This window comes from Vicugna pacos, unplaced genomic scaffold, assembly GCF_048564905.1.
Source record: "Vicugna pacos unplaced genomic scaffold, VicPac4 scaffold_116, whole genome shotgun sequence".
Lineage (NCBI taxonomy): Eukaryota > Metazoa > Chordata > Mammalia > Artiodactyla > Camelidae > Vicugna > Vicugna pacos.
The window spans coordinates 849,952-876,939 of record NW_027328796.1 but is presented as its reverse complement, the minus strand read 5'-3'; the positions used below and the strand labels follow the sequence as shown (position 1 = coordinate 876,939).

Sequence of the window (26,988 nt, the reverse complement as noted above, 5' to 3'; positions counted from 1 at the left end):
ATTGAACCTGGTCCTCCAAACGTACATAAGCAGCCTGTTCAATAAAACAAATTATGCACTTTTTCACATTTGCCAGTTTTTTGATTCCAGAAAGGCTGTGGGACTCATTCTCACAGTCTCCTGTGCCCCCACCACATGGTGGCCCTCTGCTCATGTAAACACGATTTCCCACAACTGCACCCTGCCTCCCAGCTTGTCAGAGGGGAGTGTCCCACAAAGACACAGGTGTTTGTGAGGATCCTGTCCCCCAGCAGAAAACCTGCTCCTGGAGCCACGGTCAGGGATCTGGCCTCCTAAGCCGCTCAGCTCTAATTCAAAGCCTAAAGTGGGGGCCCCGAACATTGCTGAATGACTTTCTGAATCACCTGGACTGGAGGGGACTGATTTTCTTTCCAGGAATGGAGGTAGCGCAGCCTCCATTTTCAGGGCTGACCTTGACGATGGATCTAGTTCCCCCGACTGCAACACAGGAAGGAGTGGCCCTTCCATCCCACAGGTTGGAGACCCAACCCAAGGGAGTACTGAAGCAGTGCATTGCTGCCAGGTCCAGCATCCCTGCAGAGTGGCCTCTGCCCTTGAATGACCCCCTTCCCAGGGCCTTTCTTGCCCGGACACCACCACACCCCAGGCTGTGCCAGAGCTCTGGGGCTCTGCGTGTCCAGGGCACACAGGTGGCACCTGAGCCAGGTGTCCCCTGGGCCTCAAGGGAGAGAGGTCTGCTTCTGCATCAGGGGAAGGTGACCCCACAAGGCTGGCAGGACACTCTCAATATGGACCTCCAGGAGCCCTGGGAGCAGTTTCCCTGCAGGTGTTAAGAGCCATCATCAGGAGGGCAGGCCCCTCTTTGTGCAGACCATCCAGCAGTGCTGGGCCCACGTGCTGACCTCAGAAATCTACATGCCCCCACGATTCCCCAGGCAACCTCACAACTTCGTCACTTGGTGACCTGGGTACCACGAGCTCCTTGGCCATCCCATGAGGGTGGTCCTTGCAGGCATGGTCTCCAGGTTCTCCTGTTGAGAAATCCCCCTGGGTTTCTGTGGTCACAGAGCAGACACCAGAAGATTCTAGTCCTGCAGTGACCCCCACAGCAGTCAGCTCCCCTGTGCATGTCCAGGGACAAATGACAGCAATTTATTGCCAGGAACCGTGATTCCATACTAAGTTCAGGATCCTGGTAACTCACTCTGCACCCCAAAAAGCTTCCATGAGAAATGTGTGTATTGGGATGTCTGTGCCCCTAGAAGAGCTGTTCCTGAGGGTTCCTGGGACCCTCCAGCCCCTCTCAAGGTTCTCAGATCCTGGGTCTAAATTTCTATCTGCCTCTTTTGGTGTACGGCCACCTGTGTCTCGTGGTCACGGGTCACTTTATTGCATGACTTGGCATGTTCTTAGTGCTCGTCCTCCACCCCTGCACTAGACTCCCAAGATGTTCCCACTGACCCTTGGCTCCCTGGGTGGCTCAGGGGGCCCTAAGTCTGCACCCTTCACTCTCCTCCTCTACCCCCACCTCTGGGGCCACCCCTAGGTGGACTTGGAGGTGTTTGTAAATGAGTCTTACACAAGGACATATCTGGACAAAGCAGGACCCCACCCCCGGAAAACTCACCTGCTCCCTTCTCAGAAGAGGACCCCACAGCCCCACATTGCCTCCCAGGGGTCTGCTCAGGACACAGTCCCCCAGTTCTGGGCAAGGTGTCTCCCTGGAATCCTTGCTTCCAGGAAGAGTCTCTCTGTCCTTCTTCAGAGTTTAGAGGTGTTCCCATGTCCCTGACCACCAAGATGCCCAGCACAGTCCCTTCAGTGACCTGGAGAGACAAGGAACTTATGTGGCCACAGGTCTCACAGGACACACCTGCTGGGACCCCAGGCTAAAGGGCTGTCCTTCTGCCTTCTCAGGTGTGGCTCCCGTGGTATCTTTTTGCAGGGGGCCCAAACGGGGAGTGTGGCCCAAAGCAGTTCATGGGGCTCTCTGGGCAGGGAAGACTTGGGCCAGGTGGCCTTGCCTGGTTTCCCTGCTGGGCCACTCTGAAAACCCCCGCTCCTCTGGCTGTGGCTGGAGGCCCCTCAAACCTCAGGGCGGGGCTCTTTCTCTCAGCCTCCACTGACTCCAAAGCCACGCTGGTGCTGGCGAGGGGAAAGAGCTTTCTTGCCTTCTTTTGGCCAAGTTGCCACAGGTGGATGCTGCGGGGAGCTGGAGAGAGAGGTAGCACTTGCTCAGATGTGAGTGGTTAAGCAATTTGACACCCTGTCAACTAGCCTTAAACATTGGAATGAGGTCTTTCCCGGTAAAGCTGGAAGTTACTTTCAGTAACTTGTCTAAAGATTTCTTTTTTTTTTTCCACTTAAAGACTCATAAAACCTCTCCCAGGTCATTCCTGGTATGGACCATTATCCAGGGATCAATCAGGAAATGCAGGAGGAGAGGGGTGGGGGTGGGGGAGAGGGGAGGTTAGATCAGAGCCCACGGAGAGGAGATGCCCCTCCCAGGAGCCTCACACTGGGCAGTGGCTTCTGGCATCCAGCTCTCCTGTCCTCAGGCCCATTCCATCTGCGGGGTTTTCCAAAAACATAATGGTGGAAGGGCCATGGAGGACACCTAGAACTTCCAGAATAGACAGGGGGAGCAGAGTTACCATGCTGGCCCTGGGTTTGGAGACAGACCTGCAGTGGAGACCACAGGCTTCTGAGAAGCCAGTTTCGAAATAAAGGCAGTATGCACTGGAATACCCGGCTCGAGAGAGTGCTTCATCATAGACATGTAATTTACATAGTTCTCACCACTAAATTCTGTGTTCCCAACACGCTACATGAATGACGGCTTCAACACACATTCATTTCTGAGATGTGAAAAAGTGTAGAGCCGCTCTTTCATCCTGCATAATGGGCATGGCTACACTTAAGAACACTTACCAAGATTTCTCAGCAAGAGCCAATTTCGAAATAAAGGCAGTTTGTGCAGGAAAACCCTGTTGGAGTGAGGGCTTCCCCATACACATGTAAGTTATAGAGTTCCCCTCACCATGAAACGCTGTTCCCAACATGCTACATGCATGAAGGCTTCGACACACATTCAGTTCTAAGCTGTTAGCATGTGGAGAGCCGCTCTTTCATTCAGCACAAAAGGCATGGTTACACCCAGGAAGATTTACCCAGATTTCTCAGCTGCTTCCTTCAGCCAGATTCAAAATAAAGGCAGTTTGTGCTGGGAAAGCCTGTTGGAGCGTGTTCAGAGCTGTTTCGGGCTCTGTCCCAGCTGGAGGGTGCAAAGCCCAACCTCCAGAAAGAGGGACCAGGACCCCACCCGCCAGGTGGTGTTGCCTTTGTAGGGGAACAGTGATCTTTGGGTAAGATATATTGCGGCTCTCTCTAAAAACTGCTTTGACTTAAGTTTGCATCCTAATCACCAGTTCCAGGACAACAGAAAAGGCATACCCTACATCCCTTTGCACTCAACTCTTCCCAAAAGAGCAAATATTTGTCCATGAAAATACCAGCTGCTCTTCTAAGGCCCACTAAATACCCAGCAGTGTGGGCGGTGCACTCTTGATCAGGGACAGGAGGAGAGGGAACAGCGGTCCTCCTGCAGGCTTGGCCTGGTGTGGCAGCTGCGCTGTGGGTGCGTGGTGGGGAGGGAATGCAGGGAATCCTGTTTGAGGGGCCTCTGTGCACGCCTGCATTATAGTCTGAGGTTTCATACAAAGGCTCCAGGCATCCTAACTGGTTAGATACAGCCCCCACCCTTGGGCTGGAACCACCAGGAGATAAGTACCTGTAACAGGGACGGTGCCTGGTGTGGGGAGAGGTCATGGGACACTCCGGGGGCAGGGGCGGTGGTGCTGGGGAAGGCAGGGGATGCAGTGAAGGGTGGAGGGAGCAGGGTCCTTTGCTTGGGGGTGCGAGTTCTTTGGGAGACCACAGGGAATGGCACACATCATCCCCACCCTATACCCCAAATTCCTAGCCCCGCCAACACAGGGGCTGCTCTGCACCCTCTCAACGTGGCTCTCCTGTAAGACCGCACCCAACCAGGCATCTGGCACCCTGCCCTACCTCCCCTCTTGGGACAGATCCCGTCTTCTTGGAAACTGCCTAGCAGCGCGTATTCAAGGCCGGCAGCCGGCCTGGCGGATCTGCACTTCAGGTGCCCTACCTGGCCAGACGTGCCTGCCTGGGCTCAGTCCTCTATCTTGCCCACAGGTAGCCTGGGTCCACTTCCGGTGCAAGCGGAGGCCGCGGAGCCCAGGCTGAGCCCCGCACACAGACAGGTGAGGGTGCCCCCGCCCCGCTGCCCCGCCGCCGCGCCCACTGTTGGCAGCATTGCCCCAGCCTCCGGCCGGTGCCACCTGCAGCTGAGGACCTCCGCGCGGCCCCGCCCGCCCCGGCCCCGCCCAGCTGCCCCATAAGCCTCCCCCCACCCCCGTCCTGGCCGCGCCCTTGCTCCCATTGGCTCCGAAAGTTCTGCCCTTGCACGTCTAGCCTCGGGAGGACGCAGACGCAAGCGCTAGGGGAGGGCCCCGCGGCGTTGCCATGGATAAAGACGCCGCGCTCCTCGCGGGCTGGCGTGCGCTTCTGGGGCAGGCAGCGGGCTCCGGAAGTGTGCAGCTGCCCGGGGCCATGGCGGTGTTTGCTGCTGGGGATGGCGGCTTGCTTGGCCGGGCCACTAGTTCTGGCCGCGTCAGTCGGCGGCCGACATCCTTTCTGGGGCGGCGTCTCACAGACGGTAAACGTACGGCAGCGCCGTTGGCGGGGCCAGTGGACATGGACCGGGGTGGGATCCGGGTTGGTGTGGCGGCCGGGGAGGGCTGAGGTCATGATGGCAGCCCTTCTTGGTGAAACAATAAAATGAATAGCCATTTTCACAAGACCTCTGAGTAAATCTACTAGGGAACTTCATCCTGGACTGAGGAAGAGGACTGGGGAGGAGGGGGCATTCATGGGCACAGAGAACCATGGGCCACCTGTCCCACGATGGACTTTAGACTCACCCTCACCCTTCAGGAACTACTAAATACACACAGACAGAGTGCTATGGACAAGATTTTTTTTTTTAAACAAATCCCTGAATCCCTAGCAGGTCTTGTTTCTACCCATACACAAATGGCTTATTTGCATAATGTTTCACAAAAGCCTTAAAATATTATCACCCCAACTTGACACATCAAGAAACTGAGGTAGAGAAGTTTATCACATTCTACAAGATTAGAGAGAGGCCACGTCAGACACCGTATTTAAATCCAAGCCCCTGCTCCAGTGCTCACACTAGAAAGTGTGACATACTGCCCCTTTCCTGCCCTCTCCCTGCAATCAATCTCTGAAGAGTCTTTTCTGTGTCACCTGGAATCACAATCACATTCATTTTCCACAAAGAGCTATGTCACTCCTTGGAGGACTTTTCAAAATCTAAAGGGTTGGTTTGAGAGGAGAGATTTGCATTTTCTGTTTCTCAAAGGAAACATGGCTTTAAAAGAAACTGAAAAGTAGTTATCTAGTCTAAGCCCTCATTGTGCAGAGAAAAAACCGGAGGCTCAGAAGAGATGAGGAAAGGGCCTTATTAACAAATATTGCCTCAGTGCAGCACCAAGCCAGACCTGGCACTTCTAGGGGAGGATCTGGAAGGCCCAGGAGAATGAGTGTTAGAAAACAGAAAGAGAAGAAGCATACAAGGCCCCGTCTCTTCACCACCATAACATGAATTTCCACCAAATTACCCAGAATGGGTGCAGCCAATATTAAGTTTGTCAAAAGAGGTTATAGAATTCTCAACCATAGTGGAAATTCCAACATTTACTGTGCTTTTTTCCCAGTTCAAGCATCAATTCAGTGGGCACTCTGTACCAGGGACTACACGAGGCCTGGGGTTCTCCCAAATACAGATCTCTATTACCACGTGTGCAAACCACATTAAGGCCACCAGAAGAAAAGCGCCCACAGATAAGATGGAATTACTGAAACTGAAAGCAGCAAAAGAGCATATATTACTAGGAAAAACGGTGCTCCTAGTAATGGACACATGGACATAGAATGCAAACTGTGTTTAGCAGGCAGGAAAGGGGGGATTAACAGATACAAATTAGTAAATATAAAATAAATGACAAGGGCCTGCTATATAACACAGGGAACTATATTCAATTTCTTGTAGTGATTTATACTAAAAACAATCTAAAACATATATATATACATATGCATATGTTTATAACTGAATCTCTGCTGCACACTTGAAAATAACATTGTAAATTGACTACACTTAAATAAAAAATAATTTTAAAAAATAAGTAAAAATAAATGCAACGCCATTAAGAAAAAATAAAAGAACTCTCTAATCCCCTTAACTGTAGGTGGTCGAGAAATCTAGCTGCAAACACCAAGTCCACTGGATCACTCCAGCACTGGCTGTCACTCTTTCTGACCATCAGAGAGTCACTTGCTTCACTGAGGTTACTTTTCTCTTCTGTGAAAGGCTACAGTTGCAACTAACGATGTATAGAATCTCATCATTCACAAGCCCAAAAAGTAGTGAGAACTTCACATGGGCCAGGCTCTGGTCAGATGAAAAGATAGGGTCCCAGATATATTCATGGGTAGAAGAAGTTTATGCCATAAAGTTATAAATTCTTCCTGTTTTGATAGACAGATTCATTTCAATTCTGGTTAGAATTCCTACCAGATTTTTCTTGGAATATAACAAGTTAATTTATGGTCAGGAATAGCCAAGAAATTTCTTTAGAACCACCACTTGGGAGGGGTGGATAGGTCATTCATTTCCACTGCTCTTTCTGAAGTGATGAAAACGTTCTGGAATAATAATGGATGCACCACTGTGAATATGCAAAAAGCTGCTGAATTGTACCATTTAAATGGATGGAATTCATGGTTTGTGAACTATATCACAATAAAACTGTCCTATGAAAATTATTTCTTGACAATTATTTTTCAGTTTATACACTAGTCTGTCCCACAATTTAAGAAAAACAAAAAACCTAAACAAGCCAAACTCTGCCAGGAGCACTTTAGGACTGCAATATCCCTGGGTCTCCAAGGCCTCTGGTGGTGCTGTTCCTGTTAACGCACAATAGCTGGGCTGGGCTAGTTAGGGACTGTAACTATCTTTTGAAAATCGAGGATCACTCCTTTCACCCTGGGAGAGGGAAGGAAGGAGGATGTCACAGCCTCATGCCTTCAGCACATTTTTAACAGAACCAAGCCCTGCTTTCACCACTGCAATCCCTCTCACTATAAAAACACGTGACATCAACAAGCACCGCCATCATAACACCTGAAAGTGTTCAAGGTACTTACCTGAGGCAGAAACATGGAGGGGGGAGACAGAACCTCGCTTAGCAGTGAAGCTCCCTTTTCCCGACTCCACCAGGAGAAGCTGGGCGTTAGAGCCGGAGGCTTTCAGCCCAGGTAGCAGCGCCCACGCCACAGAGCTGGTCCTCAGGGAGCGGGAAAGGGAGAGCAGGGCAGCCCCGGGGTCGCGGGGCAGGGAAAGCGGGGAGGGGGACGCGGGCTGCAGCCTCGCTCGGAGGACAGCCCCAGCCACAGTCCCAAGCGCCCGCCCCCGTCCGGGTCCGCAGACCCCGCCCGCCCGGGACACAGCCCGCCCAGGGGCGGGGACGGGCCGCCGGACGAGAAGAGGAAGCCCGGGAGGAGAGGACTAGCGGGAGGGAGAGGGGAAGGGGACGCCAGCCGCGGACTGAGGGGATCCCGGCTGGGTGAGAGATGGCAGGTGCACACCAGGCCCTGGACACTGTGGCCGGGACGCCGGGGCAGGTGGCGCTGGCAGAGGGGTCTGGCCTGAGCAATTCATCTGAACACGGGCTGACTAGCGCCCTTGGGGTCTGTGACAGGCGGACCGCCCTCCCGCAGCCGCCTGACCCCTTTCCCAGGAGCCCCCCACCTTGCACTTCCACAGTCAGAGGCCCCGACCCCAGGCAGGAACCAAAGGCCTACCGGGCGACGTAGTTGAGAAGCCTTTGGGCCCGATCCCCGGCTCGGATATGGAGCTCCCAACCAGCGGACCACTTGGCACTGACTGCGCATGCGCAGGAGGGCCAGCGATCCTCTCTGGGTTCTGTGAGAGAAGGTGGGACAGCGAGGGAGGGAGAAGATGGGAGCGGGTGGAGAGGACGGGAAAATTGGAGGGACACAGATGGACAGGATGAGCAGAGAGAAGGAAGGGATCTGGGGAAGGGAGGGTCTTAGAGGAGTTGGAGAAAAAAAGCTTTACCTCTGGGGCACCCCTAGGCGGCAGACCTGCCTCTGTACCCTTCTGTTACCCTTCAAGCCCCGCAGCTCAATTTTACCACCGTGATCCAACCCTCCGTCCGATGCTTCTGCAGAAACCCTAGGGAGATCACACCCGTTGCCCCCACGCGGAGCTGGGTTTTCTGTTGCTCTGAGAACCAAGCACCCGCAGGTGTTGTCGCTCAGAACTACCTTGGGAAGAGCACATATTCCCCTTTTACACGCTGGGAAACAGGCAGGCAGGATCTCTGCCTTAGCTCCACTGTCCCAGGTGTTGGGCTGGCGGGGAGCGGGATGGTACAAGATCAGAGCCCCAGACAGAGCAGACTGCCTGAGTGTTGGTGCATAGTCCCCATCCCTCCTGGGTAAACCATACCCCACCCTAGTGGAAACATCAAGGGCTCACAGTAGTTCCCTGGGTGTGGGAGAGCTGTCCTCATGTGAAGGAAAAGTCCAGCTGGGCTAACAAGCTAAGTCACAAATCTAAGTGTGATAAGTGTCAGTTTACTGATCTAAATTATGCTGGGCTATCTCGTAAATCTGAAGTTTAGTGTCAGTTTATTGGCCTAACAACCTAACTCGTAATTCCAAGCTCAACAAGTGTCAGTAATGTGATCTGTTACAAATTGATAAGCTCCAGTGTACTTATTCCTTGCTTTTTGTTCTTTGAGCCTTATTGGCTAATGCCCCCTTACTTGTAACTAAGCCTTTAAAACCTCATGTGCACGTCTTGGAGGTACTCAAAACTTCGGAGCCGAAGCCCCTCTGAGCCCACCGGCATAATAATTCTGAGTACTCCAACACTCCGATTGGTGCTTTTGTCTTGGCTGGCCTGTTTCCATAACACTCAGCTCCAGTGCCCAGCTTTCTAGGTAGATAGGAGTGTTACCAAGTCGAAATTAATTCTCCTCAGTGCAGGACAGGCCAATAAGTTGGGAGACCAGATGTTGGGGCATGGAATAGCAAGTTTCTGTAGACCTAGATGGCAAACTAATGTCCTGGAAAACCATCTCCCCAAGTCACAATTCAGGCTCCTTTCCTATGTGCTTGGTTAGTGCAAACTTCTTAGTGTAGGAATTCCTTCTTGTTAGAATCCTTTCTTCTTGCAGCTATCTGCGTGGGTCAGATCCCTGTAAACCTCCAACAAAAGAAACGTTATTTTCTATTCTGCAATTTGCTATCTTTTAATGAATGAAAAAGTGTTAAATATCCTTAAAGGTCAGAGCCTTCAGAATAGGGTCTCCTGTTTATTTCAGGCTCTAGGCAACATTGTTTTACAAGCAAGATGAAGCCTAGGTGACAGAGCATAGGGTTAAATTCAAAGGAACAAATCTAATATGGAGTCAGATTTGTTCTGTTATATTACCCGGCCAGATGCCACTTGAGGATTTAAACCCCTTTAAGTTAAAAATAACTAAAATTTTAAAGGAATTTACATACATAGGTGGGAATGTGCAAAGCATATCTGGAAAAGCACCCAAAGGATAGTAAACAGAGGCATCTCCAGAGAGGGCTGAAAGAACAGAGGATGAGGGAAAACTTCTTTCACTTGTGTATTTTTGTTCTCTGAGTTTTTTTTAAACCATTTCCTTGTATTTCTTTTTCAGATAAAAGAAATGTGTAATGGAGCAAAGGAGTAATTAGCTTAGCAAATACAGCAGCCATGGAATCATTAGTCATCACTTTTGATTTAAGCCAGAAAGCATTTTTTGACTCTCTCCAATGTGCTCTGTCCTGTTTTAAGACTTCAATTAATATTATTATTATTATTATTATTATTATTATTATTATTATTATTATTATTATTACTATTACTACAAGTACTACTACTATGACTATTACTATTATTACTATTATTTTATGAAATAATAACACGGTTTACCTCACCCCTGCCCATGGCTGGTGGAAAACCAACTGAGTTTTTCTTGAGTTGTTTTCCAAGGAGTAGAGATGAGTTTATAAACAGAACACATCTTCAGGGCAAAACAGGCAGTGTGCATTACCAGCAGGCCAGACAGCAATGAAGGGTTTTCAATAGAGGCACCCAGAAGCTGAGAGAGAAAGCCTCCAGGACACTACAAAAAGCTGCCCAAACTGCCATCTCCATGGTACTACTGAAATAGGAAAGAACAAATCTGACTCCATATTTGATCTGTTTCTTTGACTTTAACAAAGCCAAGTTAATATGCTCCGGTCTTTTCATGGGTTATGATGTCACAGAGGAAACGGACAGGTCAACAAGGAACCACTCTGCCGTGATCACGGAGCCGGGGAAAGGGATGGGCTGCAAGATGTATGAAGCAGCCACAACTGTGCCCGTGCTTCTAGGCAGGTATCCAAAATCGCCTCGACAAGGTGTCAAACATTTGTGCCCATGTCCTCATCAACAGACATGTATTAAAGACAAATGGAAACATATAAAAGGCCAATACCCTTGCTGGGTACACCGTCCAAAGAACAAAGTCTCAGTTTGACAACTGGCCATCTCGGTTCCATGGGATTCATTCTTGGAGAACCTTAAAAACCACTCTTCTGTCCTCAAGAATTGCTGCATATTTGTCCTATCTTTGGCTCAGGGATGCAGCACGTTCAAGTGAACTTTAATGTCTGCACAGATTTGACTGTCTTTTTCCAGGTTCACTTGTCCATTCAAAAGAGGCCTGAGCTAAGTCCATCCTCCGTAAGATCTATTCCCTCCAGTGACAGCTCATTGAGCCTGCAATTAAAAGCCAAGTGAACAAGACTGTCCTCAGCTAAAAAGTTCACCGATCTTTCACTGTTTTCTTAATCTCCTCTCCTGGCTAATTGCAACAGACTAACACCTCCCTCCACCAAGATACCCAACTATGTCATTTTTCTCCCCAAAGAGAAAATAAGGTCCATAAAATAGGAGACAACTCCATAGTCACCTCTGAATTCTTAGCATATAGTAATGTCAATAAATACAACTCAGATTATTGTTAGTTTCCTTTAAAACCTTTCTGGTTATTTGAATGAGACCTTGGAAGAGAGGTGTTTGCTGTCCAGTATCTTGATCCACAAGACTCTGGAGGCCTTTTTCGGAATAGCTGTTCACTGATTCATTCAAAATACAACTTATCAATCAAGGAGTAGCTGTGCTTTTCTGCCAGGAGTTTGTGGTCACTCTCATGCCAGAACAGCTTTAAACTATATCCTTACTTTGGATTTGTTATTTTTCCCCTCTTCCAACAAAATTGACTTTTCTTACTTTCTTGTTTTGAGGAATTTTTTTTTCCTATTTCACCCTTTAGTAAAGCAAGATTCTCAGGATGGGCTTGGCCCATTATATGATCACCCATCCAACTCCTAGTGTGAGAGGTCTGGGGCTCACATCCCTCCCTCCTGTCAAGGCAACTGAAAATCAGTTCAGGAGCCAACCAGCACACCACGGCTTCTAACGCTCACGTATCTCTCAGAAACCCTGCTTTCTCGTTTGTCTTGGCTTCTGAGAATTTTCCCTCACTTTCTTGACAATGAGTTGTGCAGCTTGAAAGATGAGGAAGGAAGGTTTTATTTCTCAATCAGCATTTTAAGGAACTTGTGTAATGAAGGTTTTCAGGAGTTTCTAGTACCCTCCATTGCCGAGACAGAAAACACACTAGACATTTTCTAAATTTAGTTCTCATGTGCATTTTTTCTGTGCTTTTTTTTTCTTAACTGCTAACAGACATTTTTTAATTAAAAAAAAATAAGGCCCCAAAAGAATAGAACACTGAAGGGGCAAACAAAATTAAAGGGCAAAGACAGAAAAATGATAACTACTCTACAAAGTTAATGTAATACATACACTATGTATCAGATCAGCAATTCTCAGTAACAGCTAATTGAAACATGACCATGAGGTAAAATTTCTCTCCTGTCAGGACATGGCCAACAGAAAATACAATTAAACCAACAAACTAATTTCCTAAGTCTGGCGAGGTACAGAAGTCTACAAGCTAAATGTGTCTTATTCTAGAAAAGAGGGAGTCTCACCAGCTCTTTTCTGTGGAGCCTGAGCCCACGGGAGGACGGTGAAGTGAGCTCTGTAAGTACCCAATTAGCAAAGTGAGTGATGAATAAATAGACGTGAGCTTTGATGACAGAGATAATACTACTATTCGTTTGTCCTTTAAAGTATGACTTCACGTTCAGTGATCAATACTTCGGCGTCCTTAGGAGTTGAGATTTTAGGAAAATGCACAACCTGGGCCCAGATCTCCTCTTTAAGCTCGTGACACTGCAGTTAGTTGTCTCAAAGGCAGCTCCAACTCCACATGCAAAGAGCTGACTTCACGGTGTTCCTCCCATAGCCGTCCTTACCAGGGCCCCTGGTCGGAGGGTAAGGTCTCCCTGCGTCTCCCAACTCAGGCCCATCACTCACAGATGTGAATGGACCCCTCCTTCAGGGACCAGATATCCTCAGACACCGAGTCCCACTACCCTCAACTGACCTACCAGATACTCACTGGCACTCACTCAGCACTGACCCTCTGCTGGAGACCACGCTGCACACTGCACAGTGTATCTCACTGGATCTCCACAATAGTCCTGGGAATTGGGTACATCACTGCTTCAATTGATTAGATAAATTGTTTCACTTCCTTGCGTGCGTCATTCAAACTGACACGGCTACTAAGCCACAAGCCTGGGCCTGAAAACCACTTGAAAATTGGACACTGCTACACCTCGCAGCCACCCTACTCTGACTCATCACATCATCTCCTGCCAAGCCTTCTAAATGTTTCCAAACATTCTAGAAGACAAATATGAACTATGAGAGCACCCCACTCTCCTACTTAAAATCTGTCAATGATGGTTCACTCCCCTTAGGAGAAAGCCCAACCAGGCCTGAGCACAGCCTAAGGCCCCAGCATCCGCTTTCCCTGCACGGCCGCGCCGCCTCACCCACCACGCAGCTCTACACGTGCCGTGTCTAGGACAGGGATGCTGACTCCGCACAACCCAGGGCTTGTCTCACTCGAACAATGATCACCTTCTTCAGTGTTCATCTTCTTCATTGCTGACTCTCACAAAAATGTTTTCTCATGATGAATCAATATCTTTTTCCTTACAACTGCCCATCATTAATAATGAGCTCCCCCCAAAGAGAGAAGACCTAATTCTCAGTCTCCTTATCTGTAAAGTGAGAATAACAAGGAAATATGTGAGGTTTCAAGAGAAATAATATTCATGTGAGGCTGAGGGACAATTCCATCATACAGTAAGCATTCAATATGTGCTTACTTAATATTAATAAGAATATATTGCATTCTAGCAACCTTCAATCAATGTTTTATGACTTTGTCCAACAGACTACTGACAAACTGTTGGACGAACCACTTTGAGCAGATCAGCACAAGCATACTGGGAGAGGTAAGTGCTGACTCCAGTTACAGCTGCAGCCACCCAGCACTACGGGGCGGGGGCAGTTTGCTCAAACTCTTACATGTTGCTTGAGCATTTAGTTCTCATTATAGAATAAAGACAGTTGTTCTTTAGTCAAAGCTCCTGAAACATAAATCTTCAAAGATTGATGCAAATTAGGTTTCAAGTACAACACTCTCACTAGAATTTATTTGAAAATTATAGTCTTAGCTACTCCGCACATCAAAAGGGCATAATCTTAATGTATCTGACTAAATACACTGAAAGGGTTGTTTAAAAGTAATTAAGAAGAAGCCATTCAGAATAAGCTCTCAGTATCATCTGCACAAAGACCCACCCAAGGGTCTCATTTCTCACTTCCACATAGGTGTTTTCAAGTAGCTTACCTTGGGTCTTGGTTTCTTATAACACGGGGCGGGGAATAGTTGTGGATAGATTTATGTAGCAAATATATACCAAGGGTATTGGTTGTGAAGGAATTCTACAAATAAGAAGATTGATACATAGTCCCACCCATAAGAAATTCAGCCTTTCCATTTACAACAGCATTAAAAATAAAGTGAGAGATACATTTAACAAAAATTTACAAGATTTGTACATTGAACTTTTTGAAGTATCACCAGAATAAATTTTAAAAGATCTACATATATGGAAGACATCCCATTTTCATGGAATGATTGACAATATTATTAAAAATGTTAAGAATCCTCAAAGTGAACTATATATTCAGTGGAATCCCTATCAAAATTCCAGCTGACTTCTATGCAAAATTGAAAAACTGATCCCAAAATTCACATGGACGTGCAAGGGGCCCAGGACAGCAAAAACAACCTTGAAAAAGAAGAGTAAAGTTGGAGGACTCACTTTAAAGTGTACTAAAATGCTATAGTACTAAGTCAGTATGATACTGGCATAAGTTTGGATAAATAAGTCTAAGAGACACAATAAAAACCCACGGGGAAAAACTTACATTTACAGACACTTTTCCACTAGGGGGCCAAAAACACTCCATTGAAAGAATAGTCTATTCAACTAATGGTTCAGGGACAGCTGGGTATCTGCAGGCAAAAGAATCAATCTGGAATCTGAACACCCATATTTTATATAACAAATAAAATTAATTGAAAATAGATCACAGACAGAAATGTAAAAATTAAACCTATAAACTTTCTAAAAGAAGACACAGTATAAATCTTTGTGGGCCTAGGATAGGCTTTGGTTTCCTAGATACAAAACCAAGAGCACAAGTGATAGAAGGAAAAAGCAGATAAACTGGACTTCATCAAAACTAAAACCTTTTTCTTACAAAGGACATCATCAAGAAAGTGAAATGACAGGGGAAAAGGGTATCTCAAGTCAGAGAGTGCGTGCTTTGCAAAAAAATAAAATAAATCTTTACATCAAACTACCTCCCTTGTAAAGAAATTGTTTTAATGTTTAAAAAAATATAGTTAAAGGACAATGTGCAGAATAGAAGAAAAATTTTGCAAAGCATGTATCTAATAAGAGAGTAGTATCCAGGATATATAACGAATGCTTACAACTGAACAATACAAAAAAATACACCCAATTTTTAAATTTACCACGAATTTAAATAGATATACAAATGGCCAATAATCATATGAAAAGATGCTCAGCATCACTAGGGAAGTCAAAAACAAAATGAGATCTCATTTTACACCCACTAGGATGGTTATAACCAAAACATGGACAATAACAAATGTCGTTCAGGAGGCAGAGAAACCTCATATGCGGCCAGGGGAAAGGAACAATGTTGCAGCTTCTTTGGAGAAGTCTGGTATTTCCTCAAAAGCTTAGAGTTATATGTCTCAGCAATTCCACTCCTACATATAGAGTCATCTCTCAATATCCTTGGGGGGTTGGTTTCAGGAACCCCACACCCTGGATACCATAATCCAAGGATGTTCGAGTCCCTTTACAATCAACCATCTGGATTCATGTAGTGGAAACTACAGATATGGCGGGGCAAATGTACAGCCAACAGAATGAAAACATATTCTCATAAAAAATTTCACATCAATATTCATAGCAGTATCATTCAGAGTAGCCAAAAGTTACTAACAATATCCATCCATCAATGAACGGATAAACACATTTACCAAGAATAGGCCCACAAACTTTTGGTCATTGAAACTTTGACAAAGGAGGTGAGAACATACAATGGAGTAAAGACAGCCTCTTCAGCAAATGGTGTAGGGAAAACTTAACAGCTGCATGTAAATCATTGAAGTTAGACTACTCCCTCACAGAATATACAAAAATGAATACAAAATGTGTTAAAGACTTAAACATGTAGACAAGACACTATAAACCTCTTAGAAGCAACCATAGGCAAAACATCTGACATACATCTCAGCAATGTTTTCCTAGAGCAGTCTACTCAAGCAATAGAAAAACAACCAAAAATATACAAGAGGGATCTAATTAAACTTACAAGCTTTTGCACAGCTATGGAAACAGTAAGCAAAACAAAAAGACAACCAACCTATGGAATGGGAGAAAATATTTACAATAAATGAAACTGCTAGGGGCTTAATTCCCAGAATATGTAAACAGCTTTTACACTTAATAAGAAAGAAAAACAAACAATTCAATTCAAAAATTGGCAGAAGTCCTAAAGAAACATTTCTCCAATGAAGACGTACAAATGGCCAGTAGCCACATAAAAAAATATTCATTATCATTATCAGAGAAATGCAAATCAAAACTGCAATCAAGTATCACCTCTCACCAGTCAGAATAGCCATCATTCAGAAGTTCACCGACAATAAATACTGGAAAGTCTGCGGAGAATTGGGAACACACCTGCACTGTGGTGGGGATACAGTTTGGTGGAGCCATTGTGGAAAAGTGTATAGATGTTCCTCTAAAGACATAAAATTGACCTCCCAGATGACCCAGCAATCCCACTCCTGGGCATATATCCAGAAGGAACCCTAATTGAAAAAGACACCTACACCCCAATGTACACAGCAGCACTATTTACAATATCAAGACATGGAAGCAACCGAAATGTCCACTGAGAGATGACTGGATAAAGAGGTTGTAGCATATTTGTCCAATAGACTACTATTCAGCCATAAAATAATAATAAAATAATGACATTGGCAGCAACATCAATGGACCTGGAGAATGTCATTCTAAGTGAAGTAAGCCAGAAAGAGAAAGGAAAATACCATATGAGATTGCTCACATGTGGACTCTAAAAAAAAAAATAGAAAGAAACAAAAAAATAAACTTATCTACAGAACAGAAACAGACACAGAGACATAGAAACCAAACTATGGTTACCAGTGGGGAGAGGGTGTGGGAAGGAATAAACTGGGAGTTCAAGATTTGCAGATACTGAGTATGTAAAGAATAAACAGCAAGTTTATACTGTATAGCACAGGAGAATATATTTAATATCTTATAGTAACTTATGTTTAAAAAGAGGATGAAAATGAATACAGGTAGGTTCCTATTTAGCTGAAGTGTTGTGCTGTACACAAGAAACTAACACAAAATTATAAACTAACAAGACTTCAATGAAAATATTTTTAAATAGACCAAAAACGAAAACAAAGGAAAAGGATATTATCAAGCAAAAAGAATAAAGTACTGATTCAGGCTACAATTATGGATGAACCTTGAAACTTTATGCTAAAATAAGCCAGACACAGAAAGCCAAATAGTGCCCTTTAAAGTGAACTGTATCTAAGCGTTTATTGTACTACTCCTGTAAATTTTCCAGAGGTTTGAAATCTATCAATATCAAAATAAAATGTATTATGCATTAAAAACTTAAAACGCTTCCTCACAGGAGGGCTTTAATTATTAAATGCAGAAACGCATATAAAGCTCTTGGAAAAACAATTTGCACGTCCACACACAGTCACTGCTGTCACTGCCACTCAGAGGGTGGTGACAGCGCTGATGAGAGCTGCCTCCACTCGCTCCCCTGCAGAAAGGAGTGAAGGCCTGAGCTCTGACAGGCAGGGTGAGCGTGAACCTGAGTCATACACAGCCACGTTCCAGACTCTGCGTTACCCAACTTTCTTATACAAACTGCAACATGTAATGTAAACACGCTAGAGGGATGTATCTTACAACACAGGGAATACAGACAATGTTTTACAGTAACTATAAATGGAGCATCTATTGTACACCTGAAACTAATATCATATTTTAAATCAGCTATATTTTTATGAAAAATTAAAAAATATTTTTAAAATGCTATCACTTTAATATTCAATTCGGTTTTTAAGTTACTACTAAACAGCTCAGAATGTATAAAAGCATTTAATTGTGCTGTTTGCTTACATATTTATTTACATTCAGCCTCTTGCTAAAAGAGAATTTAAACAATTCTGTTAAACACAGCTTAACAACCATAACAACAAAAATGCAAAACGGAGAGTGAAGAGAAAATGGAGATTCAATACTTAAATGAAACCAGGGGGAAGTAAACTCATAAAAATGGATTCCATGAAGTCAGGGCAAGTGTTAAGGCTGACTAGAAATTCAGCTGTAGGATTCTTGGCAGCGAAACCAAAAAGAAAAGATGATGGGGCGGGTGGTAGAGCGTGTGCTTAGCGTGCACGGGGTCCTGGGTTGAAGCCCCAGGGCTTCCACTAACAGGTAAATACATCTAATTAACTGCCCCCCTAAAAGATCACCAAAGAAAAGAAAAAGAGAAATTTCTTTCCCAAAGAACCCTGATATTAAATTTGGATTAAATATTAAAAAAAAGAAAAAAAGAAAAATTCAAAAGATAAGTGACACTGAAGGAAAACCACAGCTGGCCTAACAAGCTAAGTCACAAATCAAAGTGTGATAAGTGTCGGTTTCCTGATCTAAGTTTTGCTGGGCTACCTGGTAAATCTGAAGTTTAGTGTCAGTTTACTGGGCTAATAAGCTAACCCGAAAATCCAAGGTCAACAGTTGTCAGTAACGTGATCTGTTCCAAATTGATAAGCTTCAGTGTACTGATTCCTTGCTTTTTGTTGTTTGAGCCTTATTGGGTATTAGCCCCATACTTGTAATTAACCCTATAAAACCTCATGTGCACGTCTTGGAGGTGCTCAGAGCTTTGGAAAAGAAACCCCTCTGAGCCCGCCAGCGTAATAAATCTCAGTACTCCAACCCTCTGTGTGATTCTTATTTCTTGGCTGGCCTTTTGTTTCCATAACAACACAAGCGATAATGCCCGTGAGATAAATCTGGGGAGGCTGCTGGTAAGTCGCCATGTCTCACGTGGGAAAATCTGAAACATCCTTCTCACCACTCAGAGTCATCATAAGCCCACACCACACCTCCTGCCGTTAAATGCAGGAGCACGGTTAGGGCCCGGCCTTTGCTGTCTTTGTGTCATCACAGTGATACAGGATGGAAGGGGGAAGAGCACAGCCATTCAAGGAAGGCCGCAGCAATTGACATCAAAATGGTGAAGGATTCAACCCCCAATAGGCCTTGAGGCTCAGGATGAAGAGATTTAACTTCTAGCAGATCTTGAGATTCAGTAAACATCCATTGTAATAGTAACCTGGTGAATAACATGCCCCAGGCACCATGGCAGTCCCAATGATAGCCACAAAAGGTCAAAGGGTGGGAAATGGCCAACTCCCTGGGAATCCTAGCCCCTTGCCCTAAGGCTGGTCCTTCTACTTATTAGCATATGAAACCACCAAGCCCAAGAAAACAAGCAACACAGCGCCACCTCGCGGTCACCACTCTCTGTCCCTCTTTGGAGAAGACAGACCTTCTGTCTGTGAGGTGTGTACCTACTTCTAATCTGTGCATGAAACCCCCACACCTCGTGACGTTTCTCTTGCATTTCAATGTATCTGTCTGAATATATATACCTTTACTCAACACTGGCTTGCTCTTGAATTCTTTACTGCATGAAGTCAAAGAACAAAATCTGGTGGGGCACATCCCAGGGGCTCAACGAAAGCCTGGGACACAGCCCTTCTCATGCCCAACGTTTTTTATTCTTGTATCAACAGGACTGGGCTGTGAAGTGACGTCTGAGGCCCCAGCTAAGGGACAGAACCAGCTTCCAGGGTTCCAATTTGCGTGCAGCCTCTCCCCCAGCTTGGGCCTTGGGGTCTGCCCGGTTCTCTGTGTTTCTCTGTTGTGCTGACTCCCCAGCCATACAGCGTACTCCTAGGCCTGTCCCCACAAAACCCTTCTCTCCAAAATACAAGCACGTCATGTCACAATCCTCTTGTTCAACCAGGAAATGTTCAGCCCACTTTTTTCCTCCCCAATAAATTACCCAACTGTCCTCCCTCCCATCACATCACTTCTTTCTTTGTGAGAACTCTGCACTCGCCACACCCCATCATGAACACAGGTGTCTTGCTGGCTGTGACCGAGATGTTTCTTTCTCACACAGCAAGCGTCCTTTCACTTTCCCCTTGTTACCTTAAAAAAGCCTTTCCTGAGTCACCCACCACTCTGATTATGAACTCACAATGTGCTGAAGTTGCAGTCACTATGTGCATACATCCCAGTTTTGGCTAGGTATCCATCACAAGATCTTCATTAAGGAGCTGCATCAAGAAGTTATACAGGGTATTCTTACATCAGAGTGGAGGAACCTGCAAAAAATTTAAACGGCTTTGAAGAGAGTGTTAACCAGGGACAGAGATGTCGCGGGTCCTAGTCAAAAGTGTCATGAGGAAAAATGTTCTCCCAAGGCTCAGAGTGGCTTCTGAACACAGAATCCTCAGGGAGGAGGTGACAGGCAGTGATTAGGGTGGGTGATACAGGTTACGCTCCCCCAGCTGGGGAAGAATAGGTTTTTTTCTTGTTTTCCAAACAATTTCTTACTATCTTTTTCTCTTATTGCCACATACCATTTCCTACGAATTAAGCATATCAATGTCAGTCACTTGGGCCACTTGGGAGAAGCTACACGATGCCATTCACAGGGATGGGGCATGACAGCCACACCAGTCTAGGTTGAAAGACCAGTGGGGGTATTTGCAAGGTAATCACGGGCATGCAACAAACTCCCCAGCTTCAATGACCTCATCTCAAAGCTGGGGTCAATAAAATTACCAAGCAAATTGCGTGAAGATTATGGCCAATGTTTACTAGGTAAGTGCCCGTGAAAGCTGCCGCTTAATGGGGAATGAGTACGATCAATGAGGCCCTGTCTACCTGCCCACATGCGCCCTGCCTTCCTGCCTTGCTGCAACAGCAGAACTTGTTTAGCTGAGATGAACACCCCCAGAGCAGCCCAGACGGGAAAGCTCCCAGCTCTGCACGGCGAGACGTGTTCCTTTCCTTCTCAGAGCTGATCACAGTTTGCTGTCGTCTGTTTTTATGTTTATCCCTTTTGTAACTCCCTCTCCTCCGGAGTTTTTGCTCAAGCAGCACAGGGCCAGGTGTGTCTTGGGTCCTGCCGGATATTCTGGGCAGGGAAACAGCCAACTCCATATCTGGCTCTGGTGCTGAACGGAGAGAGCAGAAGGCCCAGGGGCCCATGCTGAACTGAGGCCCCTGCACCCAAAATTATGGTCTGACCTTGGGCAAATTACACAGTCTTCTTTACCCTGAGATTCCTCATCTGTCCATGAAAATAACTGCCCATGTCACACAGAGTTACAAGTATTAAAGGAAATCAACAAATTCACAACCTAGCCAAGGGGCTACAAGTGCATCCTCAACAGACAAATGCTGCCTTTACGGCTCTGACGCACGCTAAGCGGGGCGGCCCCACACAGTGAACACTGCTAAGTGCCAGGGTGTTAAATGCTTCATGTGTGCTATAATACTCTTTAGATCTTACAACAATCCCAGGAAGAAATGAATATTATCATGCCCATTTCACAGATTCACCAACAGGTTGAGAGTATGCATTCTATTCCAAGGCCCTATGGTGAAGAAATGGCAATTTAAACCGGAATCTGGGCCCAGGCCTTGGCTCCATCTCTCTCCCATCCACCTGACCACTTGCCTATGAATTCCACCTGTCCAATATAAAAGTTTGCAGCCGGCCATCCCTTAAAAGCAATGTGTGCCACCGTTTGTCAATGTTGTTTAATTACCATAAACTGTTCTCAGAAACCACTACAGTAAAGAAAGTTGGACTTAAGGAATTCTGCATTGCGTTCTCCTGCAATGTGCAGGATCCCTTTCCTACACCTCCAAATCCAAGTGTATGCTTCCTCCGTGTTTATGTTTGCACACGGCTTATTAAAGCAGAAGGTATCTGCAGTAATTCCATCTCGGTTGCTTTCCAAGTTTGCAGATGATCCATATTCGGTCTGTGAACGAAAATACTACAATGTGAATGAGAATACTGCAACCATGTCAGTAAACAAAGAATACTGATACCAAGTCATTAAAGGCTTCCGCCACTCCCCGGCGAGGACAGGCCTGCAGCCCAGCCACTGCAGCAACTCACAATGGTGCCCTCTGAGCAGACTCAGAATAAGAAAGGACGGGCTACTGGCCCGAGATAGCTAGGTGCTTGTCTAAAAAATGAATTCAGTGAGTCCTAATATTTGCTTCCTCCCATTCATACAAAATCACTAAATTCTTGAACTTGAGATACCTGGCTTTCTTTAGATAACAAGTAATCTTTTATTGTTCCAACAACCTGGTCTTTGTTGTAAAGCTCCTATATATCCTAGCTCTTCCTCAACCTCTTGGGAGCAGTCCCTCAGAGAGTTCTGAGAGACGGTCATCCTGGCTCGAGTCCTCCCGCCAAATGAAACATAACTCTTAACTTTTAGGCTGCACGTTTATTTCAGTCAACAGTTTTGGACACCATGAAGCACCACAGCAGATTTCTCTCCACCTGAACTCTCCAAGTAACCAGAGCCTTGGTACCAGCAGTGGCCCTTTGTGCTCATCCGCCTCCTCGGGGGGTCCAGATGAATTTGGCTGAGTCTCTCCTGGTTCTCAGATCTCACATATTGGTTGATGATCCTAAGTTTTATCTGGCGGTGTATCCAGGTACGTGGCCCTCCAGTTGAAAGAAACTGAGGTGAATTACCCACCCAGTGGAGACATCCCGAGTGGGTCCAAGTTGAAAGACACTGGGTTCAGGACTGAGTGGTTAGGTAAGAGGCTGGTCTAATGTTTTCCTCAATTTGGTTACCTCCATTGAATTTTTCAGGATAAAAGTAAAACTCTTATGAGGAAACTTTCAACTCCAAATTTTGGACCATCCTCCTGGCTGGTAACAGCATTCTCGGGTGACAGGGAATCTTCCAGGAGTGGTAGACACAAAGACTTCATGCCACAGAGTTGTCCCTGTGGGAAATCTTACTAGCAAATTTATTCTGAGAACCTGACCTTACAATGGGGAATAGAACTTTCAAAAAAAAAATAAAGAACAGAAAAGAAAAGAAAAAGAAATGACAGATTGCCAGTCTCCAAGTAAAACCCCAGCCAGATTTATGTACATACAAAACTTACAACATTATTCGGGAATAAGAAAAAATAAAACTCACTCTGGAAATAACCAGGCCTGATAAAAACATTTTTTGGCATTCTGAACTTGTAAAAACAAAATCCCCTTTAGTGGGAACTTGGATTTCTCTTCCTGTGTCCTTGAAATGTAAACGTTTTATCTTTCTCTGGATGTTTTAAGTGTGTGCATGTAAGTATATATATGTTTAGTTTAGTTTTTAAAGGAAACCTTGGACTCTGCCATACAAAAGTTCAAGTATTGTGTACATACGGTGGCCACGCAAATAAATTGGGATTCTAAGCAATTCTTTGATTGTACCAATTTTCAGATATTTTGCCATCTTAAACTTTGTTGCATCAGCCTGGACCACGAAGGCTTTAAGCTTTTGGAGAGTAAACCTTTGAATTTTATTTAGGCAACACCCCGACTCTCATGTGGAAGGGCCTCTTCATCTTATTGGTTTAAAATCACTATATATATATATATATATATATATATATATATATATATATATATATATTTATATATATATAAATTGATGGCCATATGATGGATTTTTTAATTTGGAAAAACTTTTTAATTGGTGAAAGTTTAAAGAGATCTCATTATAAACGGCTGTTTTATTGGTACCTATTAAAATAAAGTTTAAATGCAGAAAAATATATCTAATGGTTAACCTAAGAACTCAGATATAAAAATATAACTGGTTTGAAAAGCTACATTTTTGTTTTTCCTTTCTGATAAATGTTTCTAGAGATGCTAATAAAAACTTAGTATAATTAATGTTAATTAGGTTGAATAACTGGAAAAAGGATTGTAAAAATGTCAAAAAAACAGATAAGTGGCTTATCCCAAAAGGATAAATATTTTTATATGGTTATTTTGAATGAGATAAATAAAATGGACATTTTTGGATTTACATACAGGGTTTTGATACTACACTACGTAAAGTTAAAAAAAAAGGGCCAAAGAGTTCACCTACTCCCCCCCAACATTAAAGTTCAAACAAGTCCGTTTTATTTACCACAGTTTAACATATATTTATATGTAGACTGAAATACTTGATCAAGGATTGGGACAACAGACCAATTAATGAAATTAAAAATCGAGAAGGGCCTAAGCTCTTTGGCTGAAACTTGGGCATCCTAGAGACTTCTATAAAATTATATACAATGTACACCCACAAAAAAAAGGTTTCTGTCACTCCTTCTAGAAATAAGAATTATTGATTAAACTTAATAAATATAAAAATTAAAGGTATAAGATTTAATAAAATTGAGATAAAAGTTTGTGAAATTGGTATATTTAGATGGTCTTTATATAAACCTTTTGCTTATGTTGTGGGATAGATATGTTTCAGTGGAAAAACGCTTCCCCTTCTTGGTATTATAAGGCTGGGCACATGTCTATCCCTCTGAAAATATTAATTGAACAAATTAAAGGAAACCAATATAGTTACTTGAGACGTCCAATATAACGTAAATCTAAAAAGTAATTTGAGTAGCTAAAAAAAAAAAATAGGTTTACCCTGGGTTTAACTTATAACTCAAGGAAAAGAGACCTTAATAAATGTCTTATGCAAGCTTTGGAAGACAAAATAAAGAAAACCTTAGTTTTAAAACATGGAATTCTTTGTTTACAGCTCTTCTCACTGATACAAAAATGCCAATTAAGGAGATAAAATTGGGTCTGGGTGACAGAGCATTTATCTGGGGACCTGGAAGAGAGTGTCTTTGTCTTGCAGATCAGAAATATAAATACAACAAACAGTGACCTAGGACTGAGCCTAATTAGCTCAACGAAATAAAACTTGAGGCCATGAAATTTTTGGCATTTTAGAACTCAGAACTCTGACGGGTCCTTCAGACTTTGTGAGGAAATCTTATTTATCTGTTTCATAAATAGTAAGCCTTAGTGATTTGAGCAAGCAAATTCAGCTTACTCCAACTATTATTATAAATATAAGTAAGTTTTAAAGTGAAGCTATGAGATCTCTAGCTTTTGTCTGTTTATAAGCCTGCATACAGATTATAGAAGTGAGATATTTCTACTGCTAAAAAAAAAAAATTTCGAAGTCAAAGAGCTCTGCTTAATTGATGTAAAAATATAAGAGCTTAAAAATTAAGTATTTTTAAAATAAAAACTTAACAAATTGACTTTCAGTGTCATGTGAATTGGAAAATATTCAATATTAAGGTAATATTTGATATTGTTTAGTTTAAGTATGTTCTAATAAATGTAGACATCTTTAAAATCATCCATCTTAACTATAATACCTTTACTGTACCTAGGTTTAATGAAAGTCAAATAAGATCCTGTTATATCTGTTGCAGATTTGTCAAAAAAAAAATAACAGTAATGTGCTGTGGTAAAATTTTAAGTAAATTAAATGCAAATGAGATGAGAGCTTTGGGTAAATATTTAAAATATATTTTTAAAATGTATGCTTAAAATAATCTCTAAATGTTTGATATCTTTAAATTCTAGAGTTGTGCTAAATTAAGTTAAATGACAAGATTTTATTAAATATCTATGCCATTTTCAGATAAAATAAGATTGAAATATGAATTACTTAACATTTAACTTCCTCTTACAGTGAAACTAAAGGTGTTTAGAAATATTAATAAATGGTTGGTGTCACACAGAAATAGTCTCTATTAGTAAGGGAATGATCTCAGTATCCTAGGAAAGTAATATAAATGCGTAAAGGAAGATGTAAGAATGGAATAATACTTTGTTAATGAAAAATAGTGACTTTCTCCTGAAGCTGGTTACCTCTGAATGGAAGACAAAATAAGGGACACACTAATATAAGTATAGAAAGCTGTGGAAGGCTTGTGGAAAAGGAACCCTGAGGAAAGTTTTGTACGTGGTCAGAATTGGCTAAGTTTAGAATCAAATTGGGCAACGTAAATGAATCTTAGAAGGTAGCTGGAACAAGATTAGATTTGGTTTTCTCTCTGTTAAGAGGAAAAAATTTTCTTAAAATATTAATCCACCTTCAGTAACAGATTGTAAAACTTCTTATACCACTTAGCTGATCTGTTCTGCCTTTACTTTTGACGTATTTTCTTGTTAATGAATTAGTACTACTTTACAGTGATCTATATGTTTATCTGATCAAGTGTTCTGAAATCTTTCACAAAGCTCCCCAAATATAAAATTCTAATTAATTAAATAAAAATTAATTTAATTAATTAAAATTCTTTTAATCTCCAGTTAAGTTTGGGATGCTACAGAAGGCCCCTGAAACATCCCAAAGAGAGATTTTTAACTATAAAGTTTCATTTGGCATTTTAAATAACATGGAATTGTCAAATGAATCATAAAACTTCTAAGGTTATATTGAATGAGAAATATTATTAATATAGGTATTGTAGAAATTATATGGACTCCCTAAAATTCTGGTTTATCTGAAATGTTACCAGTGATAATTATGGGTATAGTGAACAGGTTTCTTTATTGATTATAGTGTAACGGTGTTTAACCATGCTTTTAAATCTTTTGTCATTTATAGACAGTTAATTGTTTTCTTCTGATGGTTTTGCAAAATGCTTTCTCTTCAAGGAGATTTACTGATTTCTAATAAATTTCAAACTACAGCACTGAACTAAACTGGGTAAGACATTTTAAAGTTCTAATGAAAACTCTCATTAAAAGAATTAGTTACATGGGACTGATTAACCAGCTGAATATGGTTATAATTTTTGATATTGTTTGAAATACTACTGCCTTTTAACCTGTTTCCCAGACATAAAGAATCTCTTCTCCTTAAGCTAGTTATGGTTCACAGCAATTTGATAAATTATAACTATGTATACAGACTTGGAACAGTTATCTTTTCTCTCTATCTGATCCCTCAAAAGACTAAAAATACTTAGGTCCCCAGTGGCTCTATCAGACAAATTAGGGAGATC

At 43.4% G+C, this 26,988-nt stretch overlaps 1 protein-coding gene across 1 annotated transcript in view; it reads right to left on the bottom strand.

The window, feature by feature from the left end:
* Nucleotides 1-1,476: 1,476 nt before the first annotated feature.
* The window catches only part of LOC140694981 (uncharacterized), a 128,273-nt gene continuing 102,761 nt past the window's right edge, over nt 1,477-26,988 (bottom strand). Inside the window, exons 13-14 of the mRNA XM_072957974.1 lie at nt 2,074-2,194; nt 1,477-1,808 (exon numbers count right to left, since the gene is read on the bottom strand). Of these exons, the coding sequence (XP_072814075.1) occupies nt 1,751-1,808; nt 2,074-2,194 (179 nt within the window). The 3' untranslated portion in view covers nt 1,477-1,750. The remainder of the gene's footprint in view (nt 1,809-2,073; nt 2,195-26,988) is intronic.